General features: G+C 40.3%; 2 protein-coding genes across 4 annotated transcripts in view; both read right to left on the bottom strand.

Moving 5' to 3' along the window:
- LOC141810972 (chemokine-like protein TAFA-2) overlaps positions 1 to 14,243 on the bottom strand; it is an 83,612-nt gene extending 69,369 nt beyond the window's left edge. The window contains exon 1 of one of the 2 annotated variants that reach the window (XR_012600134.1): positions 13,611 to 14,243. The gene's annotated coding sequence lies outside the window, so the exon portion shown is untranslated. The remainder of the gene's footprint in view (positions 1 to 13,610) is intronic. The other variant, XM_074698843.1, reaches the window with a different exon arrangement.
- Positions 14,244 to 15,779: 1,536 nt separating this feature from the next.
- The window catches only part of etv6 (ETS variant transcription factor 6), a 35,081-nt gene continuing 24,808 nt past the window's right edge, over positions 15,780 to 26,052 (bottom strand). For both annotated transcript variants that reach the window (XM_074697674.1, XM_074697675.1), the window contains exons 4-8: positions 23,173 to 23,307; positions 18,491 to 19,087; positions 18,263 to 18,405; positions 16,752 to 16,852; positions 15,780 to 16,666 (exon numbers count right to left, since the gene is read on the bottom strand). In XM_074697674.1, the coding sequence (XP_074553775.1) occupies positions 16,420 to 16,666; positions 16,752 to 16,852; positions 18,263 to 18,405; positions 18,491 to 19,087; positions 23,173 to 23,307 (1,223 nt within the window). In that variant the 3' untranslated portion in view covers positions 15,780 to 16,419. The remainder of the gene's footprint in view (positions 16,667 to 16,751; positions 16,853 to 18,262; positions 18,406 to 18,490; positions 19,088 to 23,172; positions 23,308 to 26,052) is intronic.

The raw sequence follows: 26,052 nt of genomic DNA, 5'->3' as shown, positions 1-26,052 counted from the left end.
CCCATCCCTAAATTTTAACATTTTGAAGCAGCAACGAGCTCAGCTCTAAGAACAAATCTGTTTCCATTTAGCTTGGTTGTTTCATTCACATTGTTGTGTTAAAATCAGATGTGAGCAGCTTCACATAGCACAGAACTAATGTCTCCTCTACCAGCTGAAGTTTCACTCCGCCACCAAGATCATTTTGTCTTCAGCGTGATGTTTGCAAACTGAAAACTAACATGTTCTTTTTCCCTGCTGCATCTTTGTTGCTCCATCTCTCTCCTTCTCCTCCGCCCTGCCTCTCTCCCCTCATATCTCCAGCTGTCGCTTGGTGGAATGTAAATGAGCCTCTGAGTGCGGAGCCTATGATGGTGTCAGCCCTCTCCCTGGTCTCTGGTCTCATTAGAAGCCTAGTGTATCTGACATTTACCCGGCTGCCGTGTTGACTAGCTCTTCATGTGGGCCACGTGGGTCAAAACAATACACAGCGAAACTTCAACAATCGAAATCTCTACGGAAAGGAAGGTCGCAGGAGCCTGAGGGGTGAATAACCGACTCTAAAACTCCATTAAAGCGCTCTGAAATGTAGAAATATTGATACACATTCCTTCGTAGATCACCCTTGTGGGGTAATTTAGAGAGGCATTCAAGCTTCACTATTTGCACTGCTCTTGGTCTTTGCTAACTTGTGAACTGTTACAGCAAAATATGTAAAAATGTTTGCACCAAGGCCAAATAACTGATTCATTTGGAGATTCTGATTATGTTTCTGTTTTCATTCCAGAAAAAAAAATCAACCAAAGCTGAAAATCTCAAGGTCTTTTTGCCCAATTTACGGTCTGATTTTACCATCTTCTCACTCCTAGTCTGAACACCGATACTATCAGCACATGGTACACTACCACCTTAAGGAGATCATTGCAGTTTGCTTTGATTTGGGTGCACAACAGCCCTCTCCTGAGCCCTACAGTTAGCTGCAGAAACAGCTCTGTGAGTAAGAAATTAATAGGAAGGCCACAGCTATTTCCTGACTCTCCCTCCTCTTGGGACCCCGCAGCTCTGTTTTTCTGCGGTCCTCTCATCCTGTTACTAATGCCTGACTCTGTGTAACCCTTATCTCCATGCTCACTACATGGCCTGATAGGGCTCTGTGTGTAAGCAATTAAAACGGCTTATTTGCCAGATAAGTGGGGTAGAGCGGTCAGATTGAAAGCCGCAGGCAGCCAGTATCAGGTCTTTAGGTTACAGCCTCCCGGGTTAAATAGCCGAGGGATGCAGAGTGAGCCAAACCAGGCGTGCAGCTCACAGAGAGCGTGTGTGAGTGTGTGTGTGTGTGTGTGGGGAGAGGAGGGGGAAAAGCTGCCAGAGGGGAACACACTCACCAAAGCCTTTTGTATGTTTCCTGCATTACTTACATACACACAGATGATTATTCAACAACCATCGTAAATAAAAACATGTTGGCATATTAAAGTCGTAATGCACAAGATAAAATTCATAATGTCATGAGGAAAAAAACTGTAATGTCAGGAGGTTTAAGCTGTACTGCAGTGTTTCCCTTGGTTTACAGCTTTAGGGGGGGTGCAGGGCAGCAAGTGTTGCATCTTCACAGAGAAGATGCTGGGAGATGTTTCTTGTGATTTTTCCAGCTCTTTGTCCACTATACAGAATAAGCTTCTGTGTGTGTGTGTGTGTGTGTGTGTGTGTGTGTGTGTGTGTGTGTGTGTGTGTGTGTGTGTGTGTGTGTGAAAATGTGTGCACGTGTGCACATGTTTGTGTTTCTGTAAACGAAAGAGCACGAGGACAAATGTAAATGCCACGATGTACAGACAAATAACATCCAGTTATGTAAATTAGATAAATAATACAAGGCTTTTTAGTCGGTTAAGTAAAAACTTTAAAAGGTACAGACCTGATTAATGAGAGAGGTAACTCTGAAAGACTTCTGCTGCGATGCTATGTGGAAAAATATATAACTTGATATAAAAGTAGGGAAAACACTGTATTGTGAGGAAATAACTTAGAAATAATAAAATATTAATATTCCCAAAAGCAAAAAAAATTACTATCAAAAGATTTAAATTGAAATGCTATGAGATTGGAGGTCCTGATTTTTGTTGTAATTTTACAAGAAGGAAGTAGCAATAGAATAGAATAGAATAGAAAATACTTTATTTATCCCCGAGGGGAAATTCAGGAGTCACAGCAGCATTTAAGAAAACAAAAGTAAGAAAGAGTATAGAAAGTGCAAAAAGGTCCATAATAAATTAGATGACGACTTCCCGTCCACCACTCGTCCACCACTCTCCAGCCCAGCCAGTCTCCACCTCCACAGGGTCCAGGACTGAGCCTCCCCAGCAGTCTGTTCAGTCTCTGTCTCCTGGATCCTGTCTGCTCACAGCAGGCGAAACTCCTCCGATGTGTCGCCGGCGTCCGATGTCAGCTCCATCAGCCACATCCGTGAACAGCACGATGCCGCTGGGTTAGCACGGCTAGCTCGTCCATCCCCCGGAGCTAGATCCCACGTTCCCAACAATGATGGATGGAAGGACAGGTCCACGTTGTCATCTCCCAGCTCACACCTGAGAACCAGCACGTCGTCCTCACCTCCTCCTCCTCAGCTCGAGGGAAATCATCAAGCCCTACACTAGTTAGCATTGGCATGCTACAGGCTGCTAACAGCTGAGTTCGCATGTAAACAATGCAGCCATGGTTACATGTGGGATCTCCAGACAAACACAGGAGAAAAGTAGTCAAAAATATCGCCGAAGCCACAAAAAGTTTGGTGTCCGTGACCGACAATGAACCATACAAAGTGATGAGCCACTCCAAATACAAAGATGACGAAAAAGAGACGAAAAAAATTACAAGAAACGGACAAAGACGAGAGAGCTGCTGCAACAGGCAGCTACTTGGGTAGCGCCTAGCAACAAAGAAGGACAAACGATATAATTCTAAATGTTACAAGAAAAAAGTAGTCCAAAGAATTGAGTCCTAATATTTCAGTTTAAAGTTGTAATTTTACCAGACAAATGTTGTAATGTTATAGGATTGAAGTTGTTTTGTTATGACATTAAAGTCTTAATAGTACAAGAAAAAAACAGTAATGTCAGTGACACATTCTACTAGGCGGTCTGAACATAACAGTCATACAACAAGCCTGCAAACTTGGCATCCTCCATACTACATCAGCAAGTGTACGTTTAAATAAAATAGCTTGCTTGCTAGCCTTACTGCAGTGTGTAGCTACAACTTAGTGTAAACCACGCTGAGTATTGAATTATTCATTTTCAAAAATTTAAGCACACTGTTTAAACTCAACTCACCCACTGACAGGAAAACAAACAAAAACCCTTCAAGCAAGCCAATCAACGTAAACAAGCTAGCTATAGCCATGTTAATGCTAGCATCCTTCACCTTTTTACTTTCATGCTTTTTCACAGTCACACCATGGAGAAATTTCCCCCAGCTAACGCTTCAATGCAGTCATTACCTGTTCCTACTTTTCTACTATTTGAGTTTAATCCTGTATAACAAACAGCCCACGCTAATAAGGGTCTATTATGCACCAAAATGTCAGGCTACATGGGGGGCAAATGCACCAGTGTCATTGTACTGTGTCACAGTGAACTGGAGTATAACAAAGACTTCTTCAACTGATGTTTTAAGGCAACGAGGAAATGCTTACAGGTTTTCGTAAGTAAACAGACATATCTCTCAAGGGAACCATAATCATAGTTTCAGATGTGTTTTTTAAGTAGTGTTTTCATAATAAATTTGAAGACGAGAAAAACAGAAAGCAACAATTCAATTTTATTTTTTATTTTTTTTATTTTTTTATAGGGTTTATAAGGGTTTATAAAAAATAAAGATAAAATAAATAAATTTAAAAAATGAAAATAGAAAATAAAAATAATAAATAAATAAATAAATAAATAAATAAATAAATAAATAAATAAATAAATAAATAAATAAATTCAATTTTAGACGGTAGGAGAGCTGAGCAGGAGAAATATTCGACCTCATCCATAACAGCAAAAATAAAAAACGTAGTCAGCTCTGAACTTCCTCAAAGAATCAGAGACACTTTTTTGCCATTCTGACCATGTAAACAAGGAAGTTGTTGGTTTTAAATTTCTGAGGCTTGGCTCAGATCATCAGTCTGAAGAACTAACGGAGATGGATTGGAGGGGAGATCAGGAGTCCAAAATGTGCGTTGGTGTGTTTGTAGGGAGGCTGAAGTTATCTTGCATGAAGAGCACATGTTTAGACACGACTAGGCCTCACACTGAGGAGATAAAACCTACACAGTGGGGCAAAAACTTGGACACGGATTGATGGATCTCTGTCTTATCTCCCAGTGCTCTTCGGTTTCTCTCACTTAACCTCCATCTCTCCTGTTTCCCTTCTCTCACAAGGAGCACAGTCAACACAGGGTGGGGCTGCTCACCGTTAATGCAATACTGTGCTGAGGATTTTAGGATGGTGGGGAGAAGAGTGGGCTGTTGGAGCACAGAGGAAGTTAGAGTCCAAGAAGAAAAGGTTACGTTTCTGCAGCTAGAGTAACCCTGGACTCATTATCTGCATTTACTGTCATGTTCCAGAAAATTGCTGCTTTAAAGGTTCACTGGAGAATTACAGAGCCTTCAGGAAAGCTTTTTAGTCATTATCATGAACAGACACCACAATGTTTAGTCAAAAATCTTTGTTGCTGCTCTCTGAAGTGGAACACTGAGACCCAAAGCTTTATAGCAAACTCAAAGAGATTTGATGAGGGGGGTCTGAGTTTCAATAGAGGAAACCTACTCACTAATGACATACTGTCAATAAATGTAGCATTTTTGCTCTTTTTACTAATCTATTTGTGTTGATATTGTTATTATAATTATCTTAATTATACATCCACTTGTTACTCTCTCCTAGGTAGCACAATAAAAGAATGATAGTTGTAACAGTTGTCAGTCTATTCCTGTCTATTTTTGTTTCCTGGTTCTTGTCTCTTGTCTGACAATTCTGTGCCTTTGCCTTTTCTCTTACCTTTTGGTTACGTACCCTTTTCTGGATAAAACACTGCGTTTTTGGATCAAGACAACTGGTGCCACATTGAGTTTTCTTACTGATCTTTTGGATGTGTAAAGCCCTGTTTCCACCAAACAGTCCGGATGAGATCAGTTCAGTTTGGTTCAGGTTGACTCGGTTAAGCCTGATCCTGTTTGCGTTTCTACCATAGACTGTATATAGAGTGGACAGCGTAGGTCATGCCATTTACCATTGTACAGTTTTAAAGCCAAAATACCCCTGTCACAGGTGCCCCCATTGGCAGCCATTGTGCAGCCAGAGTCTGTGCAGTAGATACTATGAGGGACAAAAATAATAATTATTTTTTTCTTTCGAGAGTCTAATCTCTTCTTGGCTGTCCCTCCCAAAATATTTTACTATCCCCGAAAAAAACACACAAGGACGGCAGCTGTCAATCATCTTTAAACCTGACGTTAAGCCTCGTTTTTAACCTCTCATAACAACTGAAAACAATACTTTTTAGAACAAAGAGGGCTGTGAGAAACATTTCTACGAGGTGTGTTAATTTGTTAAAGTTTGACCACAGCCCATCTGGAATAACTGGTGAGATGGATTTTTTGATCTATACTGCTGCCAGCCACCAGGGGGAGCAGTTTTTGTGGGGACCTCACTTCAAGCTGAGCAAGATGACGTCTATTTTTTTTACAGTCTTTGGTTTCTGCAGCCAACCATGCCCCCTGGCTTGTAAGCCAGATGCCGATAGCCGCGTCAGTTACGTAACAGTGACTCCATTGCAGCGACACACTGTACCCTGCTAGTAAACCCAACAAAGAAGAAAAATGTGACTGCAAACAAAGAGCAACAATGGGAGACATCCAGCAATTCATCCTCTTTGTAATTGGCATGTGGCTTTTTGTTACAACGTGCAATCAAGTTTTGTTTCAGAGAAGTCTGTGTGCCGCTAGGAGGAATACAGCAGCTGTTACACAGTAAGTGACGATACTTTCAACCAAGCAACTGACTGCAGTGTCGTAGCTCCACCTTCTGGGATCGGATCGGTTTAGTCTTACACCCCAACGTTAAAGGGGAAAAGAGGAACGGCTTGTTTCAATGATTTGGGGATCTGATTCAGGATTAGTCAAGCTGAAACACCACAAAATGTGTGTCATTCCAAGACAAACCAAACTGAACCACTTGGTGGAAACAGGGTAACAGACTACATTTCCATTCTCCCTCTCTCAAGTCCTAAAAATCATCTTAGAAAAGAAAAAATTTGACCAAACCAAAATGTTTGCAATTAAAATGTTTTAGATTAAACTTAAAAAGGAGAAGATAAGAACAAATAAAGACAAAGTGTTGCAGTGTTGTTTTATTGAAGCAGACAGGCTGTAACTCTCCCAGGAAGTGTGTGGGTATTAGGCAGTGGACCTCTGGGTCACAGTGTGGGTATTCAGAGTTCACAGCAGTGTGGTTTGAGGGTATTAAAGAAAAGAAAGTAAAAATCAATGATGCGAGTTACAGCCACATTTATCACACATTTGGTGAGCTGCAGTCCACAGCAGGCCGCATGAAAAATGGTGAAAGAAGCCGAAAAGTGTCAGCAGGAAAGTGATATAGAAATCGAAACAGGGGAACACGACACAGGTCATTGTGAAAAATGTACACGAACTCCTTGCTATTGTTTTATCATTTTCACAGAGGTCCTGTTTATTTGGCTTGTGAATTTGCTTCACTTCAAATGAAACAGAGAGCGAGTACAGCCAGATGCAGATCAAATAGAATGAGAAAGAGCCGAGGGAAAAAAAAAAGTCCTCGCTTCCTTCCTGCTCACATCAAACGCACGTACAGAGGGTGCCAATCAGACACCGATACTTCGCACAAATTCCACCGGTTTCAGGAGCACAAACTCGTCTATGAGGGCGGTATACCCGACACCCTCTGGGCAGTTTTTTTAGCCTTAGAATATGAGCATATTATGCAAATAAATGTGCAGACTTGACTGGAACAAGGATTCTGAAAATGTTAGTATCCCAACATATCTTATTCCAATGTAAATTCACCACTTCTGGGCATTCTCTGGGAACAGGGTCTGCATTATGCTTTTTTTATTGTTTAGATATACATGGTTAGAAATCACATCAGGCTGCCGGAACACTGACTGAGAGACTGTTTTGGAAATACTCCACTTTGTTATTTCTACATCTACAGTATATTCAGTTTTTGCATGTGGGCAGATGATGGAAAAAGTCTGCATATTATTCAGCCAGCCCTTACAGACATTTGAGAAGAAAAGACCTGCCTCACCTTGAAGCCATCTTCATTATATATATATATTAAAAAAAAATCATACACAGCAAATAATAAACTTTCTGTGTAATAGATCCTTCTATCATGTAGAACTCAGACACCCAGTTCAACCACTAGTTTTAACACAGGTAGCCAAATTCATCTTCTCTAGCAGTTTGTGTTTTCTGTTATCAGCCAGGAGGAAATTCTGTGTTGGTTACAACAGAAGGACAGATTGCACAAAGCACAATCTGTTTGATGTTAAGTAGCTTCACCAGAGACATCTACGTCATCAAACCAGTCGTGTTACAGAGAGTTGTTGAGTCATATCCATAGAAATTCAGACACAAATTTTACCATAAAGGCAAAATTTTGAAATCAGTGAAGTTGAATTTAATACATTTTGTGTTAATAGAGTTTGTAAAATGCTGCTTAAGCATAACATTTGATTGATAACGCAAAAAGAAGCTGCGGTTGCTACATTGCATGTGGACTGCTTTTGTCAATTCACACTGACTGCATGTTCAGCCAGGTAAGCTGCAAGACTGACATACAACTGAAGTTACCCTTCTGGCAAAAGTGCATGATGACACTGCAAAAGCTGAAATCTCATCAAGTGTTTTTTTTTTCATATTTAAGGTAAAAATTGTTTTTTTATACTTGAAAAACATTCAAGTATTCAGTCCAGAAAATTGTCTTGTTTTGAGTAATTTAAAGACAAAAACGAGGTCTGAAATGCTTGTAACAAGTAAATAAAAATTCTGCCAATGGTACAAGAAAAAATTGCCTAAAATTATTTTCTCTGGTTCCATTGTCAGGTTTTCCTTTTACTTGTTACAAGCAATTCAGACCTCATTTCTGTCTTTAAATAACTTCAATTAAGACATTTTTCGGGATTGGTCAGGTGACTGAGGCTCATCTCAAGTCTAAAAAGGCATTTTGTACTGAAAATAAGACAAAATTACTTATCTTTTTTTTTTTTTCCAGTGAACCGGGATGGGCTTACAGCCAAATTCCACCAGATCTGTGCCCTGTCTGTCTCCACTTTGTCACTGCACCGGATCTGATAGGTTTTAATTATAGTCAAAGTGTTAACCCACACCAGCTCCGACCCATTGTGTTCCAACAGGCAGGAGCACGCCACAGCTGATAATGCAAAGCTGCTTTGGTTGGATGTGGAAGCATTCAGAAATAAAACACTCTGGGGCGACTCCAAATAGTATTTCACTTGACTACGATCACAAACTGTGATAATGAGTAGAGCCAAGACTGGAGTCAACAGGTTAGAGGGTTTAAGAGGCAAAAAAGACGACAGGAATGAAGACAGACTCATCATTGATAAAAAAAAATCTGTGGCCAAGTGACCCCAGCTGTCCTTCAGTCAGGACATACAGCAACCACCAGAAACCTTGGTATGACACGTTATCTTCAAAGTTATCAAATTTATAGGTTTTGCTCATTTCCGGGCATGCCTGATTTGACTTGTACAACGGTGCTAGGTTGAGTTCAGCATCTCCAAGATGGCCCCCATCAATGTTGGCTTCAAAGCTCTGCATATGGTTGTGAAGCTATAATTTATTTTTCATTCTTGCAATTATTAATTGGGGAAGCCAGGCTTCCTTTGGCATCCGTGAAAAACCACCACTGATGTTAGTCAATGGTCCTGACGATGCAGCTGGTGTTGTTGTTTAGCGGTTGATTTATGCTAATATACGTGGTGTGTTTCTCCTGCAGGTGATGTAGCTGGCAGCTGATTAAAGCATACTCATGACAAACGCTGTCATTTTACAATAATCCTTCTCCATGCTTTAGTTTGTTGAAAATTAATAAAGTCCAACCATTTTTAGTGCAGACATGATACAGGAAACCACAGCAATGTCTGCTTTCAAAATAAAAGCTTTCTATACATCCAGAGTAGAATGCTAAATATTAACAGACATCAGATAGAAAAGCTATTATTGACCATCACTCAAACATGGAAATCCAAAAAAACAATTTTAAATTTTTTTTGTAGCATTAAGTAAATGGCGTTGATAATAAAAAATTAAGAATTAGACCTGATTTAAGACCTTTCAATTTTTCACTGGGACCCTATGCCACAGCTGATACATTAAAAAAATAAATTAATTAATTTAGAAAAATAAAATGTTTTCTTCCGTAAATAGGGGATTATCAGTTAGAACAGTTTCTTTAAATGTCAACACTTACTGGTTGCAGTAAGCCTTTAGATCATATTTAATTGTATATCTATATATACCCTTTAGAAGGTTAGAGTCTTTCTGAGTGTTGAAGGTAACGTAAAGCTTTTTCACTCTTCTTTCCTGTGTCCTATGACCCTCTATTTTAATAATTCAGAGAGAAGCTTCATAAATAAGAATTGGGAAACAAACACAGACAAATTCATGGACCCCCCACAGCCGCTGCGCTGCATGTCCCAGCTGTTCACATGCGGGGCTGAACCGGCCAGGTTGGTGTGGAGCAGCGGACCATGAAGCCTCAGTGTCATCGCTCTGGATCAATGGCGAGCCAGCGCAAGGACGAGGCCACGTGAAGGTGACACTGGCCGATTCGCTGGAGTTGGCCAGACGGCCGGCACCAGGTCGGCCAGCTGGGTCAGCAGGGGGGCTGGTCTGACCTGAGCCAGTCTGCTTTAAACCCAAACATTCATGGCTGAGGCACTGCTGCTAGCGCTGTAGCTAAGTGGGGAGTGCCGGGGCTGCCAGGGCTTGGCATAGGGAGGATTTTGGCAGCAGAAAACTGCCGAAGATGTCAGTGTGTGATTTTTTTTGTGTGTCCTTCTGCCTTACAGTGCTGAGGGAAACACCCATTTCTATTATTTAATAGCCTAAACTCATACATGAAATATTCAAATACAACTTCTGAAAGCAGGAATTTTTGCTTTTTCTTGACTGATCTTTTATGAAACATTGAGCCCTCCCAAGAAAAGACTCTCTGGAGCATACTTGTTGTATCTAAGTGCTGATATGTCTGCACAAAAGTTAAAGTTCCTTTGTTTTCCCTTAATTGTGCACTTTCTACAGTCAGCTTTAATTTTTCCAGTTATGTAATATCCATCTGAACTGCTACATGCTGATTCCGTAAATGTAAAAAAGGGGAAAAACAACAACAACATCAACTCTGGTCACAGTTTCCAAGAAGTGTGCAAAATTTAACACACTGCCATCATTCAACATTTAAATACCCACTGATGATGTCACCAAATACATTAAATTAGCCTGTTTTGTTTCACATCCAGCAGCATCACCTCTAATTCAGAACCGCCCACGTTTTGCTTCTATTTTAAGTCCATTGTCAAATCATTTTCATTTCTAATTTGGTCATTTCTGACTCTTTTTCTCATCCTGTGTGGTTTCTGGGTGCCCACTCAGCCTCACTGACTAATCTGGTATAAGGAAATGTTTGTTGCATTTTCCTAACTTAATTTTTCTTTATTTAGAGAAACTTGTAGAGACTTCCAGCGTAGGAGAATGTGGCATTCATCAGTCCAAAAACACATGGGAGGAGTATTCCCTACACTGAGAAAGTAACTTGATTGACAAAAAAAAAAATCGAAGCAAAAACCAAGGAATAAATTAGTAAATGATGCCCAAAGAAAATCAGTACAAACTGTTAAATCTTTATCTAAAATACTGATAAAAGTAAATGTGTGTCTTTCTCTCTACAACATTTGATGAAATTGAGAGGAACAAAAAGTTGGGTTGTTCTATAGAACTGTGCGTTGCATCCATCCATCCATGGCAGCATCTACAGAAGGTCTGACAACACTGTTAACTTAAATATTTTTTCCCTCCACTCTAGATCATCGCCTCTCATCACAGGATCCTCAGTTTAGGGACTATAATCAAATTGTCAGGGAAACGTGTCCAACCTACAGCCCGTGGGTCAGAACCGGCCCCTCAGATCCTCCAGATCAGCCTGTGGATGACTTTGTGAAGTGCCAAAACAACAGAAAAAAAGTAGCTTAAAAGAGTTTGGTTTGTTGGGACCATATTGTTCATACACTGCTACAACTTTAGTTAATGTTATAAGTAATTTTATATATAAGTTTATACGTTTACAAGGCAGAGGGGTAACTCAACCTTCCTCCTTGATAGATCCCACTCTAGTTCATTCAGCGTGTCACCACGGGATTATAAAAATAATTTATAGATTTCAAAAAGTTTCAGAAATCAAAAATGTTATTCATTACGTATTAATATTTTCAGAATGTATTTGTCATTTTCTCCACTAAACAAGCAGAAAAACTTGGAGCTACTGTTATCAATAAATTAGTATGAGATTATTTCACTTGTTCGGTGAATTTAAGATTAAACTGGGCAGTGTGATTGGCTCCTAAACTAAAAAGAGTTAGAAACCCTGGTATAGATCAGGGGTTTCCAAGCTTTTAAGCCCATGACCACCAACATAGTGTTAGCAGAGACCGATGACCTCCTGCCATCAGAATACACTGATAAGACAACCCAGAAGGAGAACTATGAGATGCTTATCTTAGCTGATCTGTAGAAAGTTCTTGTCTACCAAAGTGCACAAACTGCTGGCTTTAAAATCAATCTACCAACACTGAGTATGATTACATGCAGTTTAAGAAATTGCACTATGAGCTTTGTCAGCACAAGATCAGACTTTCGAAATGCATGTAAACAGCTTAGTCAGGCCAAGAACAGACTGAGCATACCTTGATCAACACACCTAGATATTGCGATTGCTATGCAACTGCAGTTGGTTTTGGCATGATACAGCAGGTTGGTGTTCAGCGAGAAGTAGATGACCATGATAATTAGGGTCGATGCGCTCCAACACAACAAACACCATGCATTACAATTATCAGCCAAAGTTTGTAGGAAACATAAAACGCTACAGCTGCATCCATCTCTGCCAGCATTGTTAAAATGTTGCTGCTCCTGGAACTATTTCAATTCACACGCAGCTTCGCTTCATAAAAAAATGGGCAAAGCAACATTTTCAGCCAGAGGTCCTTTTTTTTTCTACGTTAACGCTGACAAGTCTGGGTCCCCCGCTGTGACTTTGTAATCAAGCTACGACCTTAGCCAGACCTCGGCGTGCATGTAAACACGTACTGACTGATACCAAAGATATCCTAGCTCAGTCACTTTAGGGGTCTTGTGGCAATAAAGAAATGTGAAAAACAGATCAAACATTTTCCGTTTTTGTAGTGTTATATTTCTTGGGATAGTGGATAAAATATGCAAGTTCGAAAGGAAGCCACTTCTTGACCCTGATATCAGTGTTTTTGCAAACCCTCAAGGTTTTCTGTTTGCGTAACACTGGTGTACAGAGAGAAAGCTAAAGTCAAGTTTCCTTCAACCTCAGTTTCTTAATGCAGTAAAATATCTTCAAGTAGCTGTTTTTTTCCCTACTGAGAAATTCCAAATTATACTCTAACCTCATTGGGAATATCTGCCTATACAGTCTCCTGCTGCTGTGTGCCATCAGCATCATCACAGTGGTCTTGCAAACTAGCTTCCTGTTTCTGTTTAACCTCAAATGTCACAGCCTTATTATTATTTTGTAGGAGGTAAGTGGCGGCAGAGGTATCCACATCACTCAGCCTGTGTGGATGCTGCCTGTGTGTCACTGTATTTCATCATCAGAGGAGTTGCACCGTTTGCTTCAGGTGAGCTGACATTAGTCTCAGTGCTGGAGGTCAAATCAATACGCGCAAATAAGTGAACTCCCTGGCAGCAGTTTGGTTAGAGATGAAGTGGGCATGCCACTGTTTACAGCACAAAATAAGACGTGAAATGCTGTTCTGCAGAGAGCTCTGAAAACTTAAAATTTTTTTGTTACAAAAGTGGATGGACTTAAATCTTTCTGCCCTATGATCCCTTAACCTGGTAATAAGATATTCTGAAATTAACGAGGAGCCAAATTATGGTTCATAAAAAATGGAAATAAAATTAAAGGCTTGACTTTAAAAAAATGTTTGTTTTTACACAAGAGTTTAGTGAATGGAGTTGAGTTTTGCCGCAACCAAACTTTGAGTTTTCCAAGATCCTACAAAAATTTTAAGTCTGGGAATAAAAAATAAATGTTGCACTTGAGTATACCAATGCAAACCGTCTGAGTGTATCACCACATCTTCTACATCTCACTTAAGTTTGCCCTTCCTCTGTTGAATACTGATATTTGCATCTATTTTCACACCTGCCTGATCTGGTGTTGATGTAATGCTGATCTTCTCCAGCTGAAACGCTTCCACCTCGCGTCTGGCTGTGCGCACGTCCCGCTGGGAAACTCTTAAAAAACAGGAGAAGAGAAAAAGATGCTTGGCTGTCTCTTACCTGTAATTGTCCCACTCCCTTCCCGCACCTTGACGCCCTCTCAAACCATCGGTGGGGCTGCTGTTGCTGCTCCTGCTGCTGCTGCTACAATCCAGTGTTGTTTCTCTGATGTAGAGACATTTGCGGCGTGAACTGGCGAGACCAACACGGTGGTGGTGGTGCTGTTGGTGGTGGTTTTCCGCGCAAAATCAAACACTGTCACAAGAATCAGGCACGGTCCCTTTTCTCCCTCCTTTAAAGCGGCAGACAGGACACCTCCAACACCGCACAGCCGAGATTATCCTGCATCCAACCCTCCCTGATGTTTTATTCCGATAGAAACTACTAGGTGTCAGTGAAGACTGTCTGTAGATTTAATTGCGTCCTGTTGCTGCGCCTCACCAAAAGGCTCAAACCGCTCACTTCTCGTATTAAGATGTATTTCTAAGAGTTGGATCGATCCTGGTAAATCACTTCAGCCCCGTGTCTTTGCTCCTCCGCGATTCAGCCCAGTCTGACAGCTCCAGCTCGTGCGCACTAACTTTTATGTAGACTCCAGAGCGCACCAGTACCTCCACCGGTAACGCGTTACTCTGCGAGGATTACTGTGGAGGGACTGTGTCACATTGTCGTGAGGTGTCTTACTTTGAAAGTCACATCAGCAGATCGGTGAAGACGCAAGCGTTACATCTGTTGTCACCTCTTCATTAAATCCGATGTGATCATTAGTCATCGTAGTGCTCATTAAGAAGGCAAATAAAACCTGGTGTTATGGGATTCATCAACTGCATTTTCATTCAACCCTATTGCTCATTTTAGAAATTGAAGAACAATGATTAAAAACTGAATGACTGGATTTTTTTCAGAATAGACTCATTTCGACATAATCGCCAATTTGGGCAGTGTGATGCAAATGAGGCATTACCGAGTTAAATCACTTAAACGAAAGCTATAATGAGCGCAGAGCAGAATTTGAATAATTGAGTTCCTGTGGAGACGTCATCACTTTCACCGAAAGCTGAAAATCACAAGAGATCGAGGTGAGATTTTAACACCAAGTACAGCAGCCATGTGAGAAGGAAGGTATCTATTCTGAGATAAAGGTGATGAACGTGACTAATGAACAGCTGAGTTGGAGAGAAGCTCTGGTGCTGCTGTGTCTTCTCGAAAATGGTCTAGCACTGCCACCTTGTGGATATTTGATGCACTTCAAAAGGCAAAATTGATAATTTCATGCAGAGACGAAAATGGGTCTTTATGGTAAGGTACAGGTATTAACTATGAGTTAGATCCTTATTATTACCAAGTTCAATCAAGCTAAACAAACAAAAAAAAAAATCAAAATTAGAAAGCTGAGTGTAGAAACCTTTGCCTTCTGGTCAGGTCTATTTTTTGGCAAAACACCTTTAACCCAACAGAAAAGGCAAATTTCAACACTTCATGATTCAAAACTTAATAATCTACTACTACTCATACTACACACGCTACTCATAGTGCTAAAATGACTAACAAAATTAGGCATGATAGGCCTACTGCACATACTACATACTACTCGTACTAAGGATACTACAACTACAGTTACTATTCATACAGCTAACATTACACATACTACTCATAGATGGTACTAAATGTACTGCTACACATGCTAGTCATGTTAGGCATACTAAACATACAGCTCAAACTATGCATACAAAGCAAACTAGGTATATAACCCAAACATCCTACCCCGACTAGGCATGCTAGGTATACAACACATACCACTTATACGAGGTATTAGGGCAGGGACGATGCGCTATTCTCGCGTTTCAACTCTATTTCGATTTTTGGGGTGCTGATTCGATTTAAATTCCAGTTGTTTGAGATTTATGATTTTTGTGTTTGTTAGTTTGCTTTTTTAACACTAGACCATTTGAAAAAGTTAAATGATGATAATGTCTATAGACTACATCAGGAGCCATATTTTCCCATAAAATGCACATCACGCGAGTCAAAGAGAAACATCTCACCCCCTGCTGGAGAAAAGTGGTTACTATTTTCCAACCCACTTTTTAAACGAAAAATGAAATGAAGAATTTGGATTTGAAAAACAAAATCTTTTTTTTTTTTTTTTTTTTTTACAAAAAATCCCAATTTTGACAATACATTGTCAAACAAAACATCACGATTTATCAATTTTTGATTCTTTCTCCCACCAGTACTAGGCATACAACTCATTCTACACTTTCTACTTAAATTAATTATAAAAGGCTTACTGCTCAGAATACTTGTACTGTGCACCAGGAACCATACTTCTCGTAACAGGCATACAACTCATACTAAGCATACCATTTTTATATTAGGCACACCACTCAGACTAGGCATACTACTCCCTCCCCACATTTTCTGTTTCTTTGTCCCTTTTCAATCACAATAAGACAGAAAGCTTTTGAAAATATAAAGTACCCAGTTTAAGTTTAAAAAATGATCCAGTTTGAGTCTTTTTCAGTAAAATATGTACGATTTCAAGCACAGTTTGAATACAGTTTGATCAAAAATGTTTATTCACTGCCAAAACATTCCTGTTACACACACACACACACACACACACACACACACACACACACACACCTTTCTTTTTACAAACAGCAAAATTCTGCAGTATAATGCATGTGAGGAGAGGGTGAAATTTATAAAAGTGACATAAGCACAAAGTGATTGGCTTTTGCAGTTCATTGAGAAAAAACAGGAAACACTTTCCAAGTCCTTTCAGCTCAGCCCATCCAGAAAATCAAAACTCCTGCTGCTGTCTCTCCTCCAGGGAAACATCGACCTAAGGCAAACTCTGGAGGAATCAGACGTCACGCCTCTCTGACTGATACGAGTGAACCCCGACACGCTCCAGATTCAAGGCTGATTGTTCGGGCTCCTTCTTAAAGGCATCAGCGGCTGTGGTAGTAGAAGGAAGAAGTTCTTGGGCTCTCTTCCCCGTTGACTCTAAGCACTCCTCTTTGATGTAGCTTTGTTCGTACGTGTCGGACTCCAGGTGCTCCAGCCGGTCCGTCTGTCCGTTCATGATCTCATCTGGAGTTTTCATGAACCTGCGGCACAAAAGCAGGACTTCGTTTTTTTTCATGATATCAAACAGCTGGATTTGTTGTTAAAGACAGTGTGAGGTGGATTTACCTGAATAGAAGCCTTTGTCCAGGCTCTTTCCTGATGATGTTCAGTTTGTAGTAGTGTCTCAGTGCTCGTGACATCTTCTCGTACGTCATGTTGGTCCTATTCTGTAAGGCAAAAATAAAAGTCATTATCAGTTTATAATGCTCTGTGCTGTTTAAAGCAGTGCTGGTTGATGGTTTGGCCACACGGGGGCAGAACTCCACAACACTTAACCTTCTCCCTGAGAAGCCACTGCTCATGGGGGAGTACTTTCCAAAAGTCCAGGAACTTAAGGAGACAGGGTCTGCAGTGCAATGTTTCTGATTGGTAGAAAACTTCCAGTGTTTTACTTCACCATTAACATTAAAAACACCTGGGAGTCACAGCAATTCATGGTCATCCGCTATGAGCCTTGGGTAAATGTGTGTTCTCAGTTACCTGTGTTATGATTTATGAGTGAGTGATCCTTTAAACTGGAGACTTTTAGCCGGATATGTCAGCAGTTATTGAGTTTACAAAAGACTTCCTCAGGAATGAATCCCAGTTTTAGTTCATTAATGTGTCAAAATATTCTCATCAGAGAAGTATTTGATGATAATCGGAGGCCGTTTTCAACCAGAGTTGCTCTTTAAGCCAAAAAAATGTCGATCTCTGCCATGACTATTAAAAAGTCCATCTAAATATGATCTGATAAGTTGAGTGTTTTGAGCGTTTTGAAACATCTGTGCCTCTTGCTTGTCTCCTTTAAGTGTTTTTTTCAATGAATCCATCTGCAGTACAATGTCTTTGCCTTCTTTGTTGTCATCTTTGTCAAATGGCATTTGTTGTTGTCTTACGACTAAAATACACCGGATACGTCTCCGTTCTGTTATGGCAAACAGATCAAATAGGTTCCATTCAAATCAATGTGTCAACTTACAGTGGATCCATTCTGTTGCAGACTGTCTGCGTGGCTGGTCCATTGTGTTGCAGGTAATACACAGTCATCCTATTTTTGATGGATACGTAGCTGTGATGCATCAATTTAGCGTAGGGGAGATCGAGTGCGACAGGAAGTCGTGACCGGAAACTACCAAAAAACACCCAAATGTGTCAAAATGGGTTCGTATTTAGCTAGACTACCACAATATATGGACATAATGAGAGGAGCAAGGCCAGAAGTCAAAAGGTTTGAGGTTTTACAGTCCAACATGAATGAAGCAAGACTTATCAATGGAGATGTCTGTCAGTCATGCAGCTTGTCGAACCAAACATGCCTCAATGAAAACCCAGGCAGCTATCGGCCACAGAAATCAAAAGGAAAACAGTTGTCTTCATAAGTATTACTTATGTGAACTACATAAACTAACATTATTACTTGAAAGAGGCTTCTTAAAACTGTAAAGCTGAGTTGCACAAAGTATTGATTCTCTGTGAATCCAACAAACCACCCAACAGACCAGCTTTTCAGTTCTTCTTGAAATACAAAACATCAGCCGCTGCAGCTTTAAACTGACAGCAGTAAAACTAGAGGAGTCTGCTGACTCTGTGCTCACCTTGTGGTTGCCCCAGAGTCTGGCAAGACCATTAGGGTCCATGATGCGGAAAACTTTGCTCTCAGGATCCTCCCAGCGGATGTAATTCTCGTACCTGCTGTCTGACAGGAGCTGGTAGACGTAGTCCCACAGCAGCCTGCAGTCTGAGGAGACATTTCAGGGTGAGACTTATAAAGATGCTGAGCTTTGTGTAGCTTAGACAAACAGATTAGAGGGTCTGATTCTGACCTGCTATCCGCCCAATGGGTATCTGTTGCTCCTCAGGAGGAGACACGGGCATGATGACATGGTTTCTGTAGAGCGCCTCCTCCTGCTGCTGCAGAAGATGCTGCTGCTGTTGCTGCTGGGACAGAGGTATCTGGTGGTGCTGGCTGTGGACTTTCCCCTCACGGCCGTTTTCCAGGACAACCTGAGGTCCACTGCGGCTGTGCCTGAAGTCCAAGGCTGGACCCCCGACACTCCTGCTGGGGCTGAGGAGCAGGGGGTTCATGATGGTGCTGGGCATGAGCTGAATGACACGAGGAGGGCCTGCCTCCTGGCCCTCAGGGCTGCCGGGGCACGGGGCTTCTCGGGGTGTAGTGCAGCGACCGTTGGGTGCAGCAGGGGAGACGGATAGAGGGTACATGTCTTCTGACAAATGGTGGTTGCTGTCGGGCAGCTGGGAAAAGGCCTGCAGAGAGTCCTCATTGGCTGAGCGGGGCTGATGGTTTGGGTCTGGGGGAGACTGCCTGGGGTGGTGTGGAGAGCGAGAGCGATGCCGCAACTCAATGGTTGGTGGGTGCTGGGGGAGGGTCTCTGTACCACGTGGTGCCCGCCGTACCGTTTCTAAATGGAAAACAGAAGCAATATTGGATAAATATTTACAGGTAAATTACACTTTTATTACCTCTTCTACCTCAGTCAAACTCTTTATCTGTATATCCAGCTCAGCAGTGACAAAACTTTTGCAGGTTTTCTCAATCAAATGTTTGTGTTTTTATTTTCTGACAGTCATAAAATAATATTAAGTTGTATTAGCAGGAGGTCTTTTATTTATAAATGCCAAATTTTGTGCTATTCTAGTGTGTGGGTAGAAGTAAAAAAAATATACAATATTCAAAGCTTTGAAAGGAATTCATTAAAAGAATCATAGAATAAGATAAGAAGATAAGACAACAAAAAGAAAGCGTTTAAAAGAGATGAAAAGCTAGAACTGAGAATGTAGTGCACTGTCATCACACAAAGGACCACAAGATGTCACTAACATCCCACTGTTGCTCTGAGTACCTTTAACCTGTTTTTTAATGAGTAACCTTAAAGGTTTGTTTTAAATAACCTTAGATCTGCACACACATTTTTCATCTACCAAGTTGAAGTCAAGCCAAAAGAAAACTTTCCAATAAACCGATTAGAGCACCGAGCCGCTGGAGCTGTCTGTGGCATGTTTGCATAAAGCAGCATTTCCTCGTGAAACAGGTTTTTCTTTCAGCGTGTCAAGTTGTGATGTTTGTCCCTGCGGTACATTTCCTCAGATCTGAGCCAGCGGACGGTCCCAGGTATTTTTCTGAACTTTGTCATTACTTCCTGGAATACAAGAACCAGGAATGTAAGGTGTAGACATTGGCGCTTCTCAAGAAAGAGGACAGATACTACTCTGCAGTGGCATAGAGTGTAGAACGAAACACTGAGATTGTTACTTAATGTCTGAGTGACAAGTATCCCACTGGAATATAACCATTTTCATACTTTCACAGTTCTCATATTGAACTTAATTTGCCTCAGCCAACTCAGTAAAGTCAAACTGGTTAAATGATGAGCCAAAAGCTACTCTACCATTCAAAGTATTAGTTTAATAGCTCAGGGATTCAGTAGTGACTAGAAACTTGAATATGTTCTAGGTTTTGATTGACAGATGGACTTGTGCACAAAGTACTAAATGGTGTTAAGTGAAAAAGAGGGTATTGTGCTATGTTTGTAGCTAGCTGTATACTCCTGTTGATTTGATGGTGAAGCTAAAAATAAAACCAATCTCAACATCTACACAATCTTGTCCTCTCATTTTTTTTTTTAATTAAGGTGGCTCTTCTTTGATTTCCAGCTGTGTAACTCATCGTCCCCACATCTAGCTTCTGTTTCTTGACACCACGGACCGCATGAGGTGAGGTCAAACTGTTAGTTTCAGTTAGCATCTTTTCGTTTAGCATGCTAATTCAGCCAGCCAAACAACATGGATGTTTTCTGGATCCTGTCCAGAGATCCTCCCGACAGCAGCCGAGCAGGTGAGAACAACTTACGGTTACTGGAGTTTACAAAGAAACTTACACCACATTTGGAGGTCATGCTAGCAGCTGTGTTGTGACATTTGTGTCATTTATTTAAAAGCTGCATCAACTGCGAAGTTAAGAGGAGTTCAGGACTTGACAGGGCTCAGCACACGCAGTTGGGGTTCTGTTTTCCATAACCACCTGCTAACTATACATTACCCTGACATAACCACCTGATTCACTGTTCTGAAAATTCATATTCAAGTCATACATCTCTGATTGACTGTAGTTAAGTTTCACACATTTTCATCTTCTCAATGCCTTCACTCTCTCAAAAGTGTTTTCTATACAGAGTTTCATTTTCTTTTTCCAAACTCATTACTGCTCTCTGTATGCTCATGTGGCTGGTTTCTGTGGTCTGTCCTTTTCTTATTTCTTACCTAAGAAATGATTCTTATTTAAGAAATTCCATTAATCGGGAAAGAGATGAAAGCCTTTTGCTCAGTGCACAATTTGCAAGACAATTTAGGGGTTTAGACATTCAGATGCAACTAACTAAATATTCTTTAAATCAAATCTTAAATCCTGGTTAACTGAGGTAAGAAAATACAGACTGTATAATAAGAGGCATAGCTTCTGTGATGTCACTCTTCTGATCTGAACATAGATTGTATAAAACATGGACGTAGTCTCGCTGACTTCATCCGTCTATTTCTGAAACGGATAATGAAGCACATCGGTTATAGCGGCCATATTGGTAGTGGCAAGGGCTTCGCCTACAGCCATAGGGCGCCTGTCGGTCACGTGACCCTCAGCTGTGCCTCTTATTGAGGGAGCTCGCGATCTTAATATCATCTGAACGGCCAGGTTAGAAAAAAATTCATCCCCCGTACAGTGGAAGCCGGTAGTAAAATTAGCAACTCAGACAGGAGAAGATTTTTGAACCAGGCTGTAAATAGGTTAATTTCTGCTTTGAAAATGGCTTTTTTTGGCTTGGTGTGTTTGTGACTTCTACTACTTCCAGAGCCAGCCTCAAGAAGACACTCCAGAAACAGCAGATTTTAGCACTTCCACATTGTCTCATATTCTCAGACCGGAGGTTGTTGCTTGGTCCTGAAACAGAGTTTTGAAGCAAATTGTTGACAGGGGCCATATTGGAGGCACAACGTTTTATTGCTGTTTATGGAAGAGGCATGCAAATTTCAAATATGTTTAGGGGGTTCCCAACATGAGATGTTCTCTCACTTAATGGTGCAACTAGTTAATTGGCCAGTTTTTGGCAGTCTTACATGCAGCTACAGCTATGGCCAAATGGACAGTTCCATAATGATGTTATGACTAATGGTCCCCTTTGCTTAATGACTAGACGTGCACAGGACCCCTGGACTTTGTAGCCAGCGTGGACTGCAAAGGCCGAGCTGAATCTGGACAGTCTGGTCCATGGGAGATCCTTTGTTTACATCATCAACTGCCTACAGCCCAGCATCACTAAGCACTCACATTGTTGTCTGGCAATGCGTAGCGAGCTGGCTTATCTGGCTAACTACTTATGGAAGGGTTTTTTTTTTTTTGTTTTGTTTTTTTTAAATGTGTACAGCTTGCTATTGTGTTAAAACTATTTCTTTCTTTTGAGTTGCAAAAATTATAAGACATGCTGAGCCACAAAAGATGCTCCTGTTGTGTCCTCCACATATGGAGGAGCCTTTGAAATGGGACAGCCTTTGACGCACTGCAGTGATGCAGTCGGTCTTTAAAATAAGACATGATTTCAGCCTGGTTACCTGAATGTGGCTCCCATTGGTAGAGTTAGCTCTATCAGCCTTATATATATACAACCTCGTCCTGTTTGTAGATCAAACTGCTGCCCAACAGCACCATGCTACAAGGTTCCATCTTTTATCTGTGTTTGTTTACACCAGGACACAAGAGCGTGTAGCATTGCGGCTAAAGTGAGGAAGTAAAGAAAGATATTCCAGGTTGTAAAAATTGATATATGACTCAGGATATGATGACCTATGATTGTAAGCATGCTGTATTCCCTCATTTTTTTAATTGTGTTGCTTCCTGTCACAGCCAGGACACTTTTTTAGAAATACTGAGACTTTTCTTGATTAATACATCTGAAATACCAGGAAAAAAATGTCATTTATTAGCTTGCGCTCAACCATGATATTTCTAGTTTCAGTCATTCCTGCTTTGAATCCAAAATAATTGTCCAAGCTCAACAAAGTGGCAAAGATATCAGTAGCTCTGGACTTGGGTTTTGGCGATATAGTTGCTGAGCCATGCAGACACACCAACGCACAAATATTTAACCATTTTCTGAGCCAAAGCGTTGGATCTGGGAAGAAAAAAGGAGGAAGTATGGATCAAGTTTGATTCTACTTTATGAACATGTTTCCTGTATAGAGCTGAAATTTTCTTACAGTTAAAGAATTAGCTATGCAAGGAGTTTGTTTATTGATAAAGTTTTATCATGTGGAACCTGTATTGGGAAAAGTCTCAGTTTCCTTTTGGTCAGAGGGTTATGGTTCCCGTTCATTGTCTGTCCCTAAAGGATGTAGACATCATCGTTGGATTTTTCTAGGGAGTATTTCAGTTGTTTGGTTGTAAGAACGTGTCTGAAATGTGTGCAACAGAGAAGAAAACAGAGCTGATTGAACTGACCTTCAAGCTTGAGGTGTTGCAGAGCGCTCTCAGGCAGCGAGTGGAAGGAGTTCCCAGGGAAATAGGCAGACGGGTAGAACACATGGGGCTTCCTCTGCTTCAGGATGTGCTGCAGCAGCTCATACAGGACATCCCCTGCAGAGATACAAAGGTCAAAGGTCATCATACGTCTGGTCACATTTTAAAGCTGCACATAATGGGAAGTTTAACACTGGCGTCATCCATGGAATCATGCTCCCCTCCTCCTCCTCCTCCTCCTTCTTCTTCTCCTTTCTGCTTTCCAGGCAGCGTTGAGCTTAGGCAAGACTGGAAAAGTCAAAACCACATAGAGTGACCATTGCTGGAACAGGCGTCACCGCAAAATTGAAATATTACTACATTAAAGGTCAGGAGTGCGGGAGACAAAAACACACATTTTAAGTGTGCAAAATTATCCCTCAGAGATTTAATCCCATAAACTGGGATTACAAATATAATTTTTATGCTTTCAGGACATTTCTTCTAAAGTCACAGTGTGTGGGGATGAGGATATTAAGCAATATAAAGTATTCAGATTTTAACCCACCCTAGCTGCAGCAGCCTTTGAGGATATGAAGCTCCTGTAGTTAATGTTGAGTACAATCCTACATTTGTCAAATTTTAGCCTTGAAAAAGGAAACAAAACAACTAAAATTTCAACAACCACGCTCTTCTTTGTCTTCCAAATTGTGCCATTTTGGCCACCACTTGCTGAATACAGGAATGTGTGTGTGACTAGTTTGAGCATCCTGTGCTACCGTCGAAACAAAGTGGTGCAAGATGACAACCTCTGTTCCTTTGGTGAATATTTTAGTCCAATTTGAAGGTAACAAAAAGAAAAAAAGGTTTCTTTATTTAGGTAATGAAACTCTAGCTTGAGCATATCAAAATCTATTGATAGTCCATATTTTGTTTATCTGAGTGTTATTTTTGTAGATCCATTATCATGTATTTTGTTTTTCCTTTAATTCACACCTATTTTTCCATGATAAATTAATTAATTATTCACAGCAGTCTCAAGTCCTAAGTCATTTTAGGAGGGTAAAATCTAGGTTTTGAGTTTCCAAGATTAAAAAAAATCATTTCACGAGATTCAAGTCGTGATAAGTAACAACATAACACAAATTTTTGTCGTCATTTCAAACATTTTCAAACTTAAATGGGGAATGTGGGCCATCTTTTAAAGTTTAACTTTAATAAAAACACCATGCATAAATGAATACCCAGTCTTCGAGCACCACAGTCTGATAAATATCAGAATTGTAACAAACTGAGTCTTTTAAAGACAGGTAAGCTAGCAGGCAGCTTGTGCTGGTGTCTGGAATACGTTTCTCATCAGCTGTTTATTTCACCTTTAAGATAATCCATGGTCCTCGTTTTAGTGCAGATGCTTTTTAAAATCCTCCAACATATTTCAGCATTAATATAGATAAAACATAGCCTGTAACCACCCATAAGCTAGAACACAATACAGAGGAAAGGAGCGACTTCTTTGTAACAATACAGTTTTATTCTCTTAGCAAATCTTGTAAATAAATAACTTAATTCAAGTATCACAATAATATTAATCTCATAACAAAAGTGCAGTGTGTTTATTTTCTTACTACTTGTGCAACATTATGACCTTTTTTATTATGGGTGACTTAATTTATAATCACTATCCTTAAAACATTAATTTATCCTTTTTTATCTATTCCATTAATTTTGTATATTTTTTTTCTTCATGATATCATGTGTCATTATTTTACATCAATTATTTTGTTCAGCTTAATGTAATTGCTTTTTTTGTTTTTTGTTAAATGTGTTTTCTTCTAATTTTTAAGGGTTTTTTTTGGTTGGATTGATGCTACTTTTGTACTTTTAATCCAAATACCACATTTTTTTCCTACCCTTTATTCCAGTAAGGAAAAGTTTTCATCGTGTAAATTTTAATGCTTTTTTCTTTTCTTTTTTTTTTTAACAAGAGACAGAGTACATGAACACACAATTTGGTCTACATACCTGGAGTACATGAGGCGTTGCTGGTCACTTAAGAAGCAGCGTGAACTACATGTTGACACAACGTTAATGGGCCGTAGCTCTATATGACCCTGATATTCTCCTTTAAGTCCTAAGACTGTGGTGGTGACACCAGGCACAAAGCCAGAGCAGGAAGCCCACTGAATGATTAACAGCTACGTGTTTCCCCCTCAACACCGATAACCACGACTCAACTCTTAGCATGACAAGCATTTATTTACACGGTTAACAAGCAACAGACGGCAGCACTAGTTTTGATTTTAACATTCTAAAACAGCCATCACAAGAACCCTCATTACTTTTTTACAGGTTTATCACAACAAGGAAATGATTGTAAAAGGAAGTAATGCTGAACACACGCACTCAAACACAGACACCTCTTTCAGTTCTCACTTTCTGCTCCTGTGGAGCGAAGCTGCAGAGTGAGGAAAAATCCTGCTCCCTCTGAATGAAATGGGTTTTTTTTGTTTTTTTTTTCGATTGAGGATTCAAAAAGCTTGTTTTAAACTTCAAACTCTGCCTACAACACTTCCAGCAACGATGTATTTCATCATTATGAATCACAGTTATGAGGAATAAAATGAAACAGGAGGGAAAGTCTTTCAGGTGGTTCTTGATTCATGAGACTCTTTGAGTTTTTTTTCTTTAAAGTTAACATATAAAAGTGTAATGAAGCTGCACAAACTGGAAATAAGTTTCAGAAATGAAGGAGCTTGATTGCTAAAATTTGGAAATGTGGCACAAAGCAAGGACTGATGGGAAATGTTCTTGAGAATTCCCCCTTAAGGAGGAAATAGACGAGTCACAAGCAGAGAATCTGCTCTGTTCCTTAAAATGTAGCAC

The sequence above is a fragment of the Halichoeres trimaculatus genome, unplaced genomic scaffold (assembly GCF_033239565.1).
Source record: "Halichoeres trimaculatus isolate MK-OKI-2021-1 unplaced genomic scaffold, fHalTri1.1 fHalTri1_scaffold_21, whole genome shotgun sequence".
Taxonomy (NCBI): domain Eukaryota; kingdom Metazoa; phylum Chordata; class Actinopteri; order Labriformes; family Labridae; genus Halichoeres; species Halichoeres trimaculatus.
The sequence above is the reverse complement of the archived record's forward strand: the minus strand, read 5'-3'. Positions and strand labels throughout refer to the sequence as shown.